The sequence below is a fragment of the Sinocyclocheilus grahami genome, unplaced genomic scaffold (genome assembly GCF_001515645.1).
Source record: "Sinocyclocheilus grahami isolate Dianchi unplaced genomic scaffold, SAMN03320097.WGS_v1.1 scaffold20.1, whole genome shotgun sequence".
NCBI lineage: Eukaryota > Metazoa > Chordata > Actinopteri > Cypriniformes > Cyprinidae > Sinocyclocheilus > Sinocyclocheilus grahami.
The window spans coordinates 2,295,327-2,311,994 of NW_015505199.1; the positions used below are offsets into that span (position 1 = coordinate 2,295,327).

The 16,668-nt window shown below is 36.6% G+C and overlaps 1 protein-coding gene across 1 annotated transcript; it reads left to right on the forward strand.

Annotated features, from left to right (window-relative positions):
* The first annotated feature begins 280 nt into the window (after positions 1–280).
* Positions 281–15,397, forward strand: egln1b (egl-9 family hypoxia-inducible factor 1b). Its single transcript, XM_016239192.1, has 5 exons — positions 281–1,204; positions 9,305–9,424; positions 12,855–12,991; positions 13,077–13,144; positions 14,660–15,397. The coding sequence occupies exons 1-5, from the start codon at positions 512–514 to the stop codon at positions 14,713–14,715; spliced, it is 1,074 nt and encodes a 357-aa protein (XP_016094678.1). The 5' UTR covers positions 281–511; the 3' UTR covers positions 14,716–15,397.
* Positions 15,398–16,668: the final 1,271 nt, after the last annotated feature.

Here is a 16,668-nt window from a genome sequence, read left to right on the forward strand (position 1 = left end):
TATTATGCTGAGTGTTGATAGTTTGTGTTTATTTAATTTTTGTCCTTTCTACTATATATATATATATATATATATATATATATATATATATATATATATAGGAATTTTATTTATTGATTTGTGTGTGTTTATTCTAATACGTAGATGCAATATTTCTGCCCATTGCGTTTTTTGGACGATCTTTTTCTTATTATTTATGTAAACTTTAACTCCTCCCACACAACGTTGTAAGAAGCACGTGTGAAACAACCACTGTCTAGCCTGCCTCTAGTGCGCATGCGCACATGGTTGACGTGCGCTGAGCGCTGAAGAAAAGGAACGGCCGGCGCCATGCACTGAGACTTCACAAGTGTCAAAACACAGATGTCGCGGGAATGTGAGAGCGTCACGTTGCCCTCCGTCAACTGGAATGAAAACGGCAGCGGAGGCCCAGGGGCAGAGTTTCTTTCAATTTCGCTTGTGGACACTTGTAGTGAAGTTGCAGGCTGATACAGTAATATAGCGCTGAAACATGGAGGAAAACTCCAGGGAAAGCGACCGTCTGGAGCGAGAGCGCCAGTACTGCGAGCTGTGCGGGAAAATGGGGAACCTGATGAAGTGCGGACGGTGCCGCAGCTCGCTCTACTGCAGCAAAGAGCACCAGAGACAGGACTGGAAGAAGCACAAGCGGCTGTGCAAGGAGGCCGACAAGCAGCAGCAGCCGGCTGAAGAGCGCAGCGCCGTACAGAACAACACTTCAGAACAGTCCAACACTTCTCAGAGTAACTCTGCCGTTACGACACCCGACGAAAGAATGCCAGATTTTATCAAGTCCGCCACGGGCTCTGACACCAAACCGACCGCAGACAGTTTAAAACCCAATGGACAGACACGGTCACCTCCTCAGAAGCTGGCCACGGACTGTATTGTGCCCTGCTTGAACAAGCACGGCATCTGTGTGATCGACAACTTCCTAGGTGAGGAAATCGGACGCAGTATTCTGGAGGACGTGCAGGCGCTTTACCTGACCGGCGGCTTTACGGACGGGCAGCTGGTCAGTCAGAGGAGCGACTCGTCTAAGGACATTCGAGGGGATAAGATCACCTGGGTGGAGGGGAAGGAGCCCGGCTGTGAGAGGATAGCGTTTCTCATGAGCCGCATGGACGAGCTGATCCGACACTGTAACGGACCTCTGGGCGACTACAAGATCAATGGAAGGACGAAAGTAAGTAGAGATGCCACTGAAGGAAAAATATGATGACTGGTGCAATCAGTGATTATGTGCTAATTTAAAAAGAAAAGTTTTATGCTTAAATGAGCGATTTTGAGAAATAACATGAAAATTGAGGATTGATCAATCAGGTTGAATATTAATATTGAATATTAATATGTCTCCCACTAACATCCCACTGGAAATTTTGCATGATGTCGCCATGTTTATGTCACATGATGTTGATGTCACATGACCAGGCACACCTTGCTGCACACATGCAAAAAAATCATTTAAAACTTAGCATCTTACAAATATGTGTTGGTTGAGGCAGACGAATGCAACACTACAAAAGGTACTGAATTGTGGTTGTGAATTAGCTGTAGTTAGTAAACAAACATGTCTAGAGTCCAAAAACTAGTACTTGTGAAGCCTAGTTCACACTACATGACTTTAAATGTCGGCAGATTGCTGTGCTGTTCAGACTACATGACTTGCTGTCTGTCTTGAAGTCGGATATTTAGCATGCTAGATATTTGTTTGTTGTCTACGAGGTGTCGGCTACACATCAGTGAGCCTCTTTGGTGCTTCATTGAGTAGTTCACACACAAAGATTGCCAAGTGCTTATCACCTGCAGATTTCCCCCGATCACAGCCGGACCTGTCGGCGAGCTCGTTGACTTGCAAATCAGGCTTAAAATCCTGTAGTGTGAACTTGGCTTGAGATGAATAAGAGGTAGCTGAACATGTACATGAATGCACCATTCATTTATAAAAACATTATCTAGGAAAGGGAAACCTAGAAATGTAAGAATTTTAACTTCATTCATTATTTTTATTCATTTAATTAATATTATTATTAATTAGTTTTAAATAATATTATTTGAATTACTTATTAGGAATTAGGTCATTATAAGAGTTTAATATAAATATGTGGATGCTTTTTTTTATCTATATTTCATATGAAAAAGTGTTTATGTATTTATTGGTTTATTGTTCTAATTATTATTATTGTTATATATTTTTTTATGTGTTTGTGATGGGTATTATCACAAAAGGAAAAAAAGTGAAGGAAGATAAAGTAGAAGGAAAAATGAGGAATAACTATTGGTAAAAAAATATGATGTCTTTAAAGGAAATGTTTATTTGTATAACTATTAAATGTGCTTGAACTGAAAGACATAATAAAGTATATCAAAAAAAGAAATGTCAGAATTTTAAAGGCCTTGAAAATCATGGAAATTTTATAGAGAAAGTAATTTTTGTTATAGTTATGCTCATTTTTGAAATATTTAATCTGCTAGTAACTGCTTTTTGAGAGTGCAATGGCTATGAAATTATTATTATTTTCCTATCCAGTAATCTAATGGAAAATCATTGGTCCACAGGCATTGAAACATATGGTTGGGGGAACAGGTGAAGGTCCAGTTAACACATTAACACATCCTGGTCCTGGATGGGTTAAGTTTAAACTTCATTCCGTGTCACTTTAGATGGGAAGAGGCCTCACCATTTCAATATTCACCCTCCTCCTCGCCAGTCCTCGGTCATGGATCTTTGCAGGTGATGATAGGACAGTGGCGACATGGCATCCTGTCTTTAAATAGAAAGGGAATCTTAAGAAATGTTATTCAGACGTTATATTAAAAATGAAAGCAGTTCTTTCTCACATTGAGAGCATTACTGAACCGCCTCTGTAGTATATTTCTGAACAAATGTCACTGTGAGTTTATACTAAATCACTGGTTTCTCACATTACATTCTTCACTGCATTTGTAGCAGCCCTGAAAACCCCCTACAATAAATGTTCTGGACTAAACTAAACTAGATTAAAGACCTTGGACATATGCACCATCAGGACTCTCCCTCAGTTTCAATTGTTCTTGAACATTCTACGCCCACAAATAATGTCAGATTGACCGTTTTTTTAAAACAGGATCTTCCTGTGGAGCCACAGACTATTGGCGCTTTTCCACTGCATGGTACGGCACGGTACGGCTCCGGACGGTTTAGTTTTGGGGGGGTTTCCACTGGGTACAGTACTGGCTGTTTCGTGGTCTGTTGAGGAAGTACAGACGTTCCGGATACACAGAGTAGCGGATCTAGCGGATCTAGCTAATCCCACCCACTCTAAAGTGGTACTGAACTGCAGTGGAAACGCGAGCCGAGCCGTGCCGTACCGTACTGAGCCGTGCCGAGCCGAGCCGAGTCGTACCACGCAGTGGAAAAGCGCCATATGTTACTGATAGTGCCTTTGTGAGTTATCCTCAACCAGCATGGCTCTCATATTTCCCCAGGTCAGGGAAACGCCTGCGACCACCAGCTGCTATCAGGCGTACCCAACGCATGCACAATGTTTGGACAAATCTCTAACCTCTCAAGGTTTAGGAAAACCATCACCTTTTTCCTCTTAGTGTAAACAGGCATGCTTAATTTGACCTACAGGAAATTTGCAAGGATTATGCAAGAGTTGGTGTGATTACCCATTTGAAAAAAAACCAGCATATGCTTGTTATGTTTTGAAGCGTGGCTGCTGGTTTGAGCTGTTCCTTAGCAGTTCATGAGCTGGTTTAAGATGGCCATGTGCTGATCCTAAGCTGGTCCTGAGCAGGAGCTAGTTGCTTAGGACCTGCACATGACCAGCTTAAAACCAGCAGCTATGCTGCAAAACATACCTAACCTGCATACGATTATATGTAAGTTGTAGGCCTATGTCTCATTTTAGACCACGCACTTTGGTAGATCTTTGGTAGGTCTTTTGGCTCATCAGAGTTTAAAGTGTCTCTTATTTAAAGACAAAAACCTCAGTACTTCATTGACTGACTGTGCCTGGGGGAGTATGTGTTCCTCCTTTTTTATTTTTATTTTTATTTTTAGATTCACTCCCTCTTCACAGGCATGCTTTGCAATCAGTAACGTACACCATGATCAGACTGTCAATAAAAACCATGCTATTATGAAAGAGAAACATTAATGCTTAAAACACAATATGTTTGTTTTGTATTGATATTAAACTAGCTTTTAAATGTTATATCCGAGCTTTGTGGTTGTTAAATGTCAGAGGATCAGAGGCAGAGCATTTGCTCACCCTCATGTAGTTTGTGAAGGTGTTTATATTTCTCTCTTCTGTGGAACACAAAAAGATATTTTGAGAAATGTTTCAGTGTGTTTTTTTTTTGTTTTTTTTGGAAGATCACCAAAACTGTTTGGTTACCATTATTTTTCAAAATATCCTCTTTTGTGCTCCACAGAAGAAAGTAAGTCATAGAGGTTTGGAACTACATGGTGGTGAGTCATTTTAAATGTTCATGTTTTTGGGTGAACTATCCCTTTGATGATTCCTTATTTCCATTATTCTTATTTCTTTACAATTCTTTCTCTTTAAAATAAGACTTGAAGTTGCAGACCTCGGTGTCAGTGAACACTTTTAGATTTTTGATCAATGAGCTGTTAAAGGAAGAATCAATTTGTAAATGTTTTTAATTGTGTTTTTTCTTCTGATAATGTAGTGCTGCATCTTGGCCAGGTCACTTCTGTAAGAAGTTTTTACCTGGTTAAATAAAGGACAATAATAAGAATAATAAATAAATAAATAATAATTATAGTCCTTTTGAGGAATCCTCCCACAGTAATTAATGACATAGTTTAGACCCTGTTGGTATAATAATATTGAAAAATAAATAAATGAAAACTAAAATAATTGCATAGTTTGGACCCAGTAAATTTTTTTGATGAATATTTTCATAATGTACTACATTAGGTGGTTCATCGTGTCCATGGTTCTTGCACAACTTTCAGCAGCAGCGTTCTCCTCTGAATCTTAAGTGTCATAGCATACCTAAGTAGTGAATGTGCATTTGTAGTCTGTATTGGTGCAATAAAAAAGACCATTTGTCTTGGCATACCTAAGTAGTGAATGTGTATTTGTAGCCTTTATTGATGCAATACAAAAGACTATTTACCACAAAATAATGGCAAGAGTTGTCTTCACACAAAAACTAACATACAACGCAACTGGTGTATTCCGATTCACAAACAAATTACTCTTACTTTTTTTCTTTGTAAATCAGAAATTTGCAGTGCAAATAGTGTAGCCCCATTCACAAATATATATGTGTGTATATATATATATATATATATAAATATAATATTAATTGCTAAGTGGTCATGTTTACATTACGTGACCAGAGATATGCTGGCACTGGATCAGAATAGGCGTTTTGAGTATATTCGTTCATTCGTTCGCAGTTCATTCCCTTTGGAAAGTCCCACCTCACTGGGAAGAATGTATAATATTTATTTGCGTCTGCATCGACAGACAGTTACGTGCATTTTTGTTTTTGTTCCCTTATGTCAGGAAACCATGCATGCCACAAACAGGGATCTTATGAGATTGTTACTTGAACTATAATGAAGCCTGTTTTTATATTTTTGGTGCAAATGAGGGTTGGTTTATAGGGTTGGTGTGTGTGATGTTAGTTGCAAGTTGGGCCTGTTTTCCTCAGCAAAAGAAGCTTATGTGATTGACTTATCTTTTGGACATAAGTGTCGTCACTGGTTTCTCCTTGATGTGTTTGGTAATGGAGCAGTGTGGTGTCAGTCTGCCAGGGTCTCAGTGCTGGAACAGCAGTGCAGCTGCACGCTCTGCATTTACTACAGGGGTACTAGAACTGTCTAGCTGGCTAAAGTCCTGCAGCTGACTTTTATATCAGCTCTGCATTGCTCACTGGAATAGATGGCAGTGGGTCAAGACTAAGGCTGGGCAATATGACCAAAAAAATCATATCTATGTGTTTTTTGGCTGAATTACGAGGTATGGTATACAGGTGCATCTCAATAAATTAGAATGTCGTGGAAAAGTTCATTTATTTCAGTAATTCAACTCAAATTGTGAAACTCTCTTGATGCCTTGACCCCAGCCTCAGTCCATTCCTTGTGAAGTTCACTCAAATTCTTGAATCGATTTTGCTTGACAATCCTCATAAGGCTGCGGTTCTCTCAGTTGGTTGTGCATCTTTTTCTTCCACACTTTTTCCTTCCACTCAACTTTCTGTTAACATGCTTGGATACAGCACTCTGTGAACAGCCAGCTTCTTTGGCAATGTTTGTGGCTTACCCTTGCCATGAATATTGAGGAATATTGAGAATCTAATAAAAAGGTAGATAGTGGGCGCAGCTGTTTGCGCACACAGCATCACATCCAGGTGTGTCTGAGACTTTGAAACCAGACGACACGCACACTGAAGCTCTGATTGAAATGCTCTTTGTGTTGTGGGACTATGGCATCCCCTCAATCTCCTTCACCCTCCTCCTCGGTCATGGATCTTTGCAGGTGATGATAGGACAGTGGTGGCATGGCATCCTGATGCAAAACCCGCTGCGTGATGTTGATGGGTGCCGTCTGCATCCATCCCTCCGTGCCTGGTTGTTTTGTCACCCCAGCATGCCCTGCACACCTCTAACTCTCTGATGCAGTTGGCTCTCACACTCACCCCAGATGAGTGATCAGTAATCAGATGAGTGATTTACAGTCGGCCACACCTCAGCACCGCTAACGGTTATGCTGCTAGGAAAAAGGTCCTCATGTGCAGTCGCTTTCAGATTTGTTCTCAGCATGTGTTTGCTTTCTTCAGCTGTCTTCTGTTCTCCTGGAATGATGACGCTGTTTCACTGGAAATCTAATATCGAGTTATAGGCCTCAGGAAGCTGGGGAAAGATGTTAAGGGAGGACGTGTACTGTTGTTAGCAGCTCTGTGTGCTTGTGTTCTTATGAGTGAAAGGGTGTGTATGTAAAAAGGCTGTAATGGTTCAGATTTCTAACAGTTCAGTTTGTATCATGATTCTGTAGTCACCGTTTCAGTAAATACTTCAGTAAGACAACAATCTGTATGAATCATCTGTAAGAACATATGCTGCAGAATAATACACTGTAAGTTACTGTCGAGAAATTAGATATTTATTGAGTTAGTTATTATTGGCCAATATATTTGCCATTGCCATCATCAAGCACTGAGAGATGACTATCTAACCAGCATCCCAGAGGGCTCTCATCTCTTATTTTGAGAACTTATTTTTTGTTTAATGTGAACTGTGTATTTTTAAACAGATTTAAAAAGGAATATTTATCCATCTTTTATACTGCATAATAATGTTGCGATGCCTAAATTTACTTGTAGTATACAAGCTAATAATTTTAATGTGTTTTCTTTCATTTTAAGTTTTTTTTTTTTGGTAATATAGATTGATATATCAGCAATTTATCAATTAATGGGAATAATATGAAAATAATTATTGGCTTATCATTATCAATATTCAATCATTTCAATATTGGTCTGGTTCACATCTAATGTTATTTTTTTATTTTTAGAAAAAATAGATGCTGATTAGCAGTATAACATGTTATATATTATTTAATTAATCTAATTTTTCCCTCTTTTTTAGTACTTCAACAATATAGAAATTTGTTCATTTCAAAATAAAAACACTTTATAATTCGAACACATTTTATATTATATATAGATTTTATATTTCGCTATTTAAATTTGTATTACGTAAATTGAATTTATTTTAATAAATGTATTTCATGTTTATCTATTTATTTCTTTTTCTTCTTTTTTTTTTCTTTCTTTTTCTTAGTGGAAAACACACTGATGTCGTTTCCCTGGGGAAGACGTCTTGGTCCCTGTGACATTAAGCTGTAGGGTTAAGGTTACAGGGTTAAGTTAAGGCCTACAATTCCCTGCTGGGCTAGTGCTGCTTATAAATAGTGTGTTAGGTCATGAACTGTCAGTGAACTGATCAGATTCAGGAGCCTACGTGCAGAAGTGCAGAAGGCAAAAAGCAAGTTCCCGGAGACGGTCGATATCAGAGAACCGGTCTGACTGTCCCCTTTTTTTGTGTGTTTTTTCTTAATTTTGCAGAAACACGGCTCACAGTATTGGCCCAAAGGTTCTGATAATTAAGTGTTTATTGGGTGGTAATGCTTGTTTGAAATGTTTTGTTCATGATTTAAAGGTGAACACTGGTATTAATCACAGTCTTGTTCAAAGTTTGACATGCTTTCATGCTTGGAGAGGAATATTCTCCAACCAAGTTATTTTTAAACTTCTAATTATAAGGAAGTGCATGTTGTTTGCTTCAGAAATGTAGTTTAACCGAGTCACATGCAGGTCACATGTCGTGGGCTGATGGACTATCTCAAAAAAAAAATTTATGAGCTTTTGACTCATTCTCTCTTTTGTAACACTGTCCTGATAACGGATGTGTCTGTGTGCACAAATAGATTTACACTGCTATTTTTTCCTTTGTGATTAATTAACACTTTCCATGTAAACCCGAAGACCAAAATAAAAGGGGCAGAGGAAGAGCAGGAAAGGAAAAACCCTAAGCAAAAGGAAAGACTTCAGCAATGGCTTCATTGTTCCCTCAGCCTCATAACCCAGATTCAACAAGATTAAAAGATATAATCATCACAGGGCTGAGAATATCACAGTTATCACCTTATTTTTTTCACTTCATGTAGATTCATGTAGTTGTGCGCTGCGGTATCGTGGAGTTCAATGATCTGAACTGCATTACACAAATACGGATTAACAGTGAATCTCATTATTTCACTCTATAATATTTTTCATAAGCCTGTGTAGGACCTTTTTTTTTTGCCTTTGCCTTTGTTCTCTTCAATGCATCTGAATGTTTCAGTTTAGATTTTAGTTCAGTAATTTTCATTATTCTCATTGTAAATGAAAAACAACAAAGATTTGTCTATAATTTGGAATGAAAGGTGGTATGCCAAATACTGATATGGTGAATAAATACATTTAAAGCTTTATGATTTTTTTTCTTCTTATATCACCTAAATAAATTAATATTATTTGAAAATTGTCTTCACTAATATAAGTGTGTGTGTGTGTGTGTGTATATATATATATTTATATAATGAAAAATGTGAATATGCGTTAATGAAATATGATCTAATGACGGGAAAGAATGGAAAGTTTAATTTCGTCTTCTAGAGAGCATTCACCATCCAAACCACTGCAAATGGTCTGTCGTTGTATGTTCTTTTGATTGGCTATTTTGGCCCATTACTAAAACAACCCCTGTTTTTCCTTCCAGGCAATGGTGGCGTGTTACCCTGGCAATGGGACAGGATATGTGCGGCATGTGGATAACCCAAACGGTGATGGGAGATGTATCACATGCATATATTACCTAAATAAAAACTGGGATGCCAAGGTAGGATTTTTTTGTTTTTTTCAGCCAGTGAACTTGTATATTTTCTGTAGTGTGTGTAAAGCTTCATGAGATTTGTTTAAGCCCTTCTCAGGTTGTTTAGGTTTCTTATCTGATGTAGACTGCTCAAACTTGCATCTGAGCTTACATTCGATACAATAGAAGTTCAAAACCAACCTTCTGCAGGGAGTTTGCTGTTGGTACTTTACATCAATAGGCCACACGAGAGACTGTTTATGTACTGCTATTAGAAGTCTGCTAGAACAGTGAAACTTTGGTTTGCGTTGAATTTGTAATTAATGGAAAAATTCATTTTAAAAATTCATTTTAATATTTATGTATTTGTACGCCATCATCATACATGTAATCATAATTGTACTGTAAAATAATGTCACTGCAAAAAAACAAACACACCTCAACTACTGTAGTCAGACTGACAAATGACTATTGTTGTTCCAAACCTGTATGAATTTCTTTCTTCTGCTGAACACAAAAGAAGATATTTTGAAGAATGTGGGTAACCAAACAGATTCTGGTCTCCATTGGCCTCCATATTGTTTTTGCCATACTATGGATGTTATTGGAGACCAACAACTCTTTGGTTACCCACATTCTTCAAAACTTCTTCTTTTGTGTTCAGCAGAAGGAGAAAGAAATTCATACAGGTTTGGAACAACTTGAGGATGAGTAAATGATGACAGAATATTCATTTTTGGGTGAGCGCTCTCACGGGAACTGTGCTCTACCACCTCTGTCACCTGCCAGCTCTACGGCCAGTTCTGCATTAGAGGGCCGCTTCTGCTCTAGAACATTCTGACAGGCCATGGAAAACCATTCCGAGTGTTGATCAGATGTTCTTATGTGAAGTAGAATATCGAAATAGAGTTGGCCAGTAGCACATGGCAGATATAGGGATGGTAGAAGGGAAAGAAGAATGCAGTTTGGTTTGTAGTGTTTAGTGTACAGGCTGAACGTACTCTTTGCTTGAGGCTCTGTGGATGTTGTTTTTTCTTTTCAGTCATGTTTATTTATCAGAGAGGTGTTTTAAGGATGGATCACATCACACATACATTCAACCCTAATATTTTCAGTCTTTCTCAAGCTGCACAGAATGCCAGTAATACATGGTATAAACCAGTATTTCCCAACCGGGGTGGCGTGTAAAAAATCATTTTTTAAATATTTTTAAATTGCTAAAATGTTCAAAAAAGCATCTATTATATAATATCCTTTTCTGATGTCGGAAAAAAGGATAATTAGAGATGCACCGAAATTTCGGCTGCGGAAAATGAGTTCACCGCTCAGGTTTCACTTTCACGTGGTGTGACGCTCTGCGTATTATCCCGCTCTATGCGTGTGCGCTCCGCTCAGCGCTCCACTCGTATACCGTTCATCGATGTAGTACAGTATTGTTTCTGTCTGAAATAGCCCTACTGTGCTGTAACATGGTGTATATGGGTAACTCTGGTAACGCTGCCCTCTTATTCATTGATCTGCTAACTGCTATGTTATGCTCACGTGTTCTGATAATAATAGCTTTCTAGGACTAAACATTATTTGGATAATTGGTAAAAAAAAAAAGTTAAATATCTTAACCCTACTGTTAGACCTACCTGCAATTTATTTAATTCGAAGGCCTGTCTTATTTTTTATTTGTGCTATCATTATTAATTTCTTTATTTCTTATTTTATTACTGACTGCTAACTTGTCATTTTTTATTCAATCCAAAGTTTGAAATCAAGCTCTCGTGCTACTGCACCAAAATTACCCCACTGTAAAATAAAAAAAACACTGAGTGAGCAAAAAATTGTGAGATAGATAGTTATAATGGTAAATAAATAATGTTTACATATTTATAAAAGCCTACATTAAAATCTGTTATATAAATTAGTCTCTTCATTAGAAATTAGCCTACTGATTGCCACCATTGATGGACAAAATGTTTTAATAATATAAAAAATATCTGTATGACATTATATTCTGCAGTTCTTCCCTGCTGTACCGAATATCTATACTTTTCAAATGATCATATCGAAGTTAGAAATTCAAATATTGTGACAAAATAAATTTTGTAGGTTGCCACAAGTTTAAAATTTCCAAAGGGTGCCGCAAATAAAAAAAGGTTGGGAAACACTGGTGTAAACTCTAGCACTCTCTCTCTCATATCGCACCCCCTCCACTGCATGGAGAGAAAAAATAGCCGTCTCACGCAAACCTGCTTGTTCCCTGTTGTCTTGGCTTATGTAAAAGTCATAGTCATAGTCAGTGTGTCAGATTTTTTTTTTTTTTTCTTTAAGCTAAATTTAGCATCAGGTTGTCCTGGGGCAGGAAAAAAGACATTCCCTCCCAGAGTTTTCCCATCCACAACATTGTTTTTTGTGAACGAAAGAGCTGTTTTTTGATTTCTAATTGAATTTGAATGTTTTTGAAAGACCAAGGCTGCACATATTGTGGAATTTTATTACAATTTAAAATAACTTTTCTATTGTCATATATTTTTAAAAAAGCTGAATTTTCAGCATCGTTACTTCAGTCTTCAGTGTCACATGATCATTCAGAAATCACTCTTCTAATATGCTGATTTGCTGCTGAAGAGCCATTTCTTATTATTAGCAATGTTTCTTAATATTTTTGTGAAAACTAACAGCATTTATTTATGTTGTCTTTACCAGTATCACCTTTGATCAAGTTAAGGCACTCTTGCTGAATAAGTATTCATTTCTTTCAATAATATTTTTACTGACTCAAAACTTTTATAATTGTTGTTTGTCTCTGTTTAATATTAATGTTTTACTCTTAAATATGAATTGTGTTTGTGTGTGTAATTATTATATTTAATATAATAACTTTTATGAATTAACTATGTTATATGCATTATATTTGTATGTTTTTATTTGAAGTGAACTGATATTGATTTAGTTCATTGATATGGTTTTTAATGCAAGTGTACGATTTTAATCATTTTTCAAGTACAATTCAGTACAGCTGAGGAAAAATGTACTAAGTTCTCCAAGTGTTTATACATTATGGTAGTTTTTAATGTGATAAAAATCAAATCATTATATTTAAAAAAAAAAAAAAAAAAAGTTGTATTTCTGTTGTACTTTGTAGAATTGTTTATTTATTAGCTGTGTTCTTTAATGGGAGCGGATTGCCAAAATGTTTAGATCACCTGTCTAGTCGAAAACTCTTCTCTTTTGTGTTAAACACTTCTGTATGCATATTAACTTTCATTCTCTGAACTATTTCATTGTTTGTTTTTCTTCTATATTTGCCTGCGGTCTTCACACTGAGTTTAGTACATTCGGTATCAGTTATCTGTTCCAATTCTAATCATTTTAACCACTTACATACCTAAGAAGTTCTAAAATGTAGTCCTGTGAAGGTGCCCATTAAACTATATACATCCATTCTGATCTGCTCACTCTATAGGAACACGGTGGCCTTTTGCGGATCTTTCCAGAGGGAACTGCTCAGTTTGCAGACATTGAGCCCAGGTTTGACAGACTTTTGCTCTTCTGGTCAGACAGACGGAACCCACATGAGGTCCAGCCGGCTTATGCCACAAGGTCAGTGATAGTGACATTTCATTTTGTAAGTTAGTCCTTTAAGCTGCTCGTGCTTCTATACAATTATGTGTGTATTTATGTGCAGGTATGCTATAACGGTGTGGTATTTTGACGCTGATGAACGAGCTCGAGCTAAAGAGAAATATCTAACAGGTGAGATCTGCTCAAACATGACCAGGCACTTCCATTGACTGATTCCTTCTTAATTGACAGTTTTGCTGTCTGTAAATTTCTTGTATATCTTATTTCTTATTCTTCATTGATTTATTTAATTTTTTAATAATTGAAATGATACTCTAAACAAGAAACTAAAATGACCAGCAGGTGGCGGTAAATGTTTCTATGAGTCGATTGGTTCAAACGACTGATTGATTCAGGAATGAAGTAAACCCCTGCGTCCCAATGTGCATACTATCCACCCTATCTGCCCTAAATATTATTGAAAATTACTAATATCACATAGAATTTAAGATGGATAGTATGCACATTGGGACGCAGGCATTGCCTCTCTATGAATGGGCTTAGAATCATTGGTTCACAGGATTCATTCAAAACGCAGATTCATTCAGAAACTAAACATCGCTGTGTTGCTCACAGACGCACAACAGTTCTGCTGTGGTTTTTAAGGTAATATTTTCGTTGGCAAAATTGAACAAAAACACACAATATTGTGTTTAAAATATAGCACCATATTAACTTCTTATTTACTGAACTGTTGTATAAAATCACATGTGCACTCGTGTGATTATTGCTCTCGCTGCTGGTGTGATATCGCTTACGCTTATCATATGATATAAATATGAGACAAAAACTCATACAGGGACATACGGCCAGTACGTTAACTGCGTTCAAATATTTTAATTGCGTTATTTTTCATTACTAATTAATTAAGTTAACGCGTTAAACTGACAGCTCTTATATATGTATATATATATATATATGTGTATATATATATATATATATATATATATACTCATGTTTTTATTTTTATTATTTTAAAACGAGTCTCACCAAGGCTGCATTAATTGATCAAACAGTAAAAAATATAAAATTGTAAAAAAAAAAAAAGATAAAAATGTACAATATTTTTTTCTGTTTTAATATATTTTAAATTGTAATTTATTTCTCTGATGGAAAAGCTGAATTTTCAGCATCATTACTCCAGTCATTAGTGCCACATGATCCCTCAGAAATCATTCTAATATGCTAATTTGGTGCTTGAATGGTTTAATTTTTAATATAATATGAATAATAATATTTTTTTTATATTATCAATGTTGAAAATATGCTTAATATTTTTATGGAAACTGATGCTTTTTTTATTTTAGAAATTCTTTCATGAATAGAAAGTTCAAAAGAACAGTGTTTATTTAAAATAAAAAAATTATAAATGTCTTTACTGTTGCTTTTGATCAATTTAATGTGCCCTTGCTAAAGAAACATAAATTTGATTAAAACATTTTTTTTTAAACTTACTGAGCCAAATGTTTGAATGTAGTAACCAGTAACTGCTCACTTTCATTCTACAAACTTGTGTGTATGTCATAAGGGTGAGTAAATGACAGTATTTTCACTATTTTGGGATGAAGTGTACTTTAAGTAGTTGCATAACATATGGATTATCATAGAGAGCATAGAGCAGAATTTTTGTCTTTCTTTGTCTCTTAGGTGCAGGTGAAAGGGGCATAAAAGTGGAGCTAAACAAGCCGTCTGAGCCCAGCTAGTGAACGAGGGATGAATGAAGTGGAGTGTGCAGGGTTGGACCTCTGGAGTGTTACTGCCTGCTGCTGAGAGATGATGAGCAGAGAGGAAGTGACTACTTCTCTCGCTCACCTCTCCATCTGTCATCTATAAGGGGCTTCTCATAGGGACTCTGGATGTGATGGAGCTGTGAAGACAGATGTGCATTAACATGCTTTGTGTTTCCTTTATGAAGAATGCTGACTTACATGAGCATAGGATGGTCATAATGCTAAACTTAAGAGTGTCTGTGTCTGTGTGTGTGTGTCTGTGCGTGCACTTATGTTCAATACAAGTTTTTTTACATTTCCCTGCCATCAGCTTTGCACATGTGTTAATAAAGGTACAGTTTTGTTTGGCAATGCTGCAAAGTGCATACACAGAAAAAAAACATTTTGAAGGTTACAAGCTCGGTGTGATGTGTTATTCTACTTGTAAGCCACTGTAATTATTGGATTTGTGTTTTTGGCTGTCCTAATTGGAGCATGCTCCTTTATCATGGCTTTCACCGGTTGCTTAGTAACCAGGTGCATTGCTGGGTTGTCTTTGCCAGTAATCAGCTGTCAGTAATCAGAAATTATATGTCTGTTGTTGCAGACCTTACGTTTCTCCATCTTATGCCAAACTTGACACCTCATGTCTAACAGCTGAGTTTTAAATAAAAATCTTGTTTTCCTAAATACAGCTTGTTTGTGTGTGTGTGTGTGTGTGTGTTATTGGCACCATCTTATGTCTCCTAATGGTATTACCATTGTTGTCACTGAAAGTCATGTGACCTTAACAAACAGTTTGTGTATTTTGAGTTCTGCAGCTCCCCCTAGCTAGTTGTAGCTGCAAATGCAAATCTTGCAAGAGTTTATCACAACAAGGTATATATATATATATATATCATCTAGATATGAAGTATTCCACCAGATGGATCACAACTGGAAGAGCGTGAAGAAAGGCTTTCACATGGAGAACAAAAAGAAGAGTTTCAAATAATGCACAATTGTCAACGTATCACTAAAAGTGAATTTTAAGACATTGATTTTTCAGAACAGGTCACCAACACATTGCATACTTTTTAAAAAATTAGATCTTATGACTGGAAAAGTCATACAAATCTCAATTTCCACAAACTATATTAAGAAGCACATCTGTTTTCAACATTGATAAAAATAAATGTTTCTTCAGCACCAAATCAGCCTATTAGAAGGATTTCTGAAGGATCGTGTGACACTGAAGACTGGAAATTCAGCTTTGCCATTGCAGAAATAAATTACATTATAAAATCTAGTTAAAAAAGAAAGAATGAAAGAATATTTTACAATCATTTTTTACTTTATTTTAATCATATAAATGCAGCCATAAGAAACACTTAAACTGTATTGTATAAGATGACTGGAATTTGAAATCCTATCACAGTAGCATTACCACAACAACCAGAATGGACTGAAAAGACTGGACGTATAAAAACCATACAGCCTGCAGCTCTTTTGAAAGACATCAAGGGATAAAGTGAAACAGGCCTTAAGGTCTTTCTGATACTCTCACAGGGCTCTGGTAATTGAGGATTTTATCCAAGGGGGAGAGAAGGGATTAGTGTTAATGACTACATGCCTTAATTAGCCACTTGATTAACTGACTTTGAAATAATCCACTTTAATGAGTAACAAAAAGTTAATCAGGGGCATTAGATTAGACCTTCTGATGTTCACTGATTGCAAACTACACATTCAGCCAAACCATGCAGTGCTGCAAATGCAAAATGCTATTTTGAAAGATTTATCACCGACATCATCTTGAGACTGAATGTGGGATGAAGGTTTTGTCGACTGTTTGAAATGTCCACACAGCCACTCCAGCATTACTGTATAACATTAAGTTAAAGAATGCTGTATATTTAACCTGCAGTCTTCAGCATTCTCATTGCATTTGAGTCTTTCACAAATCCC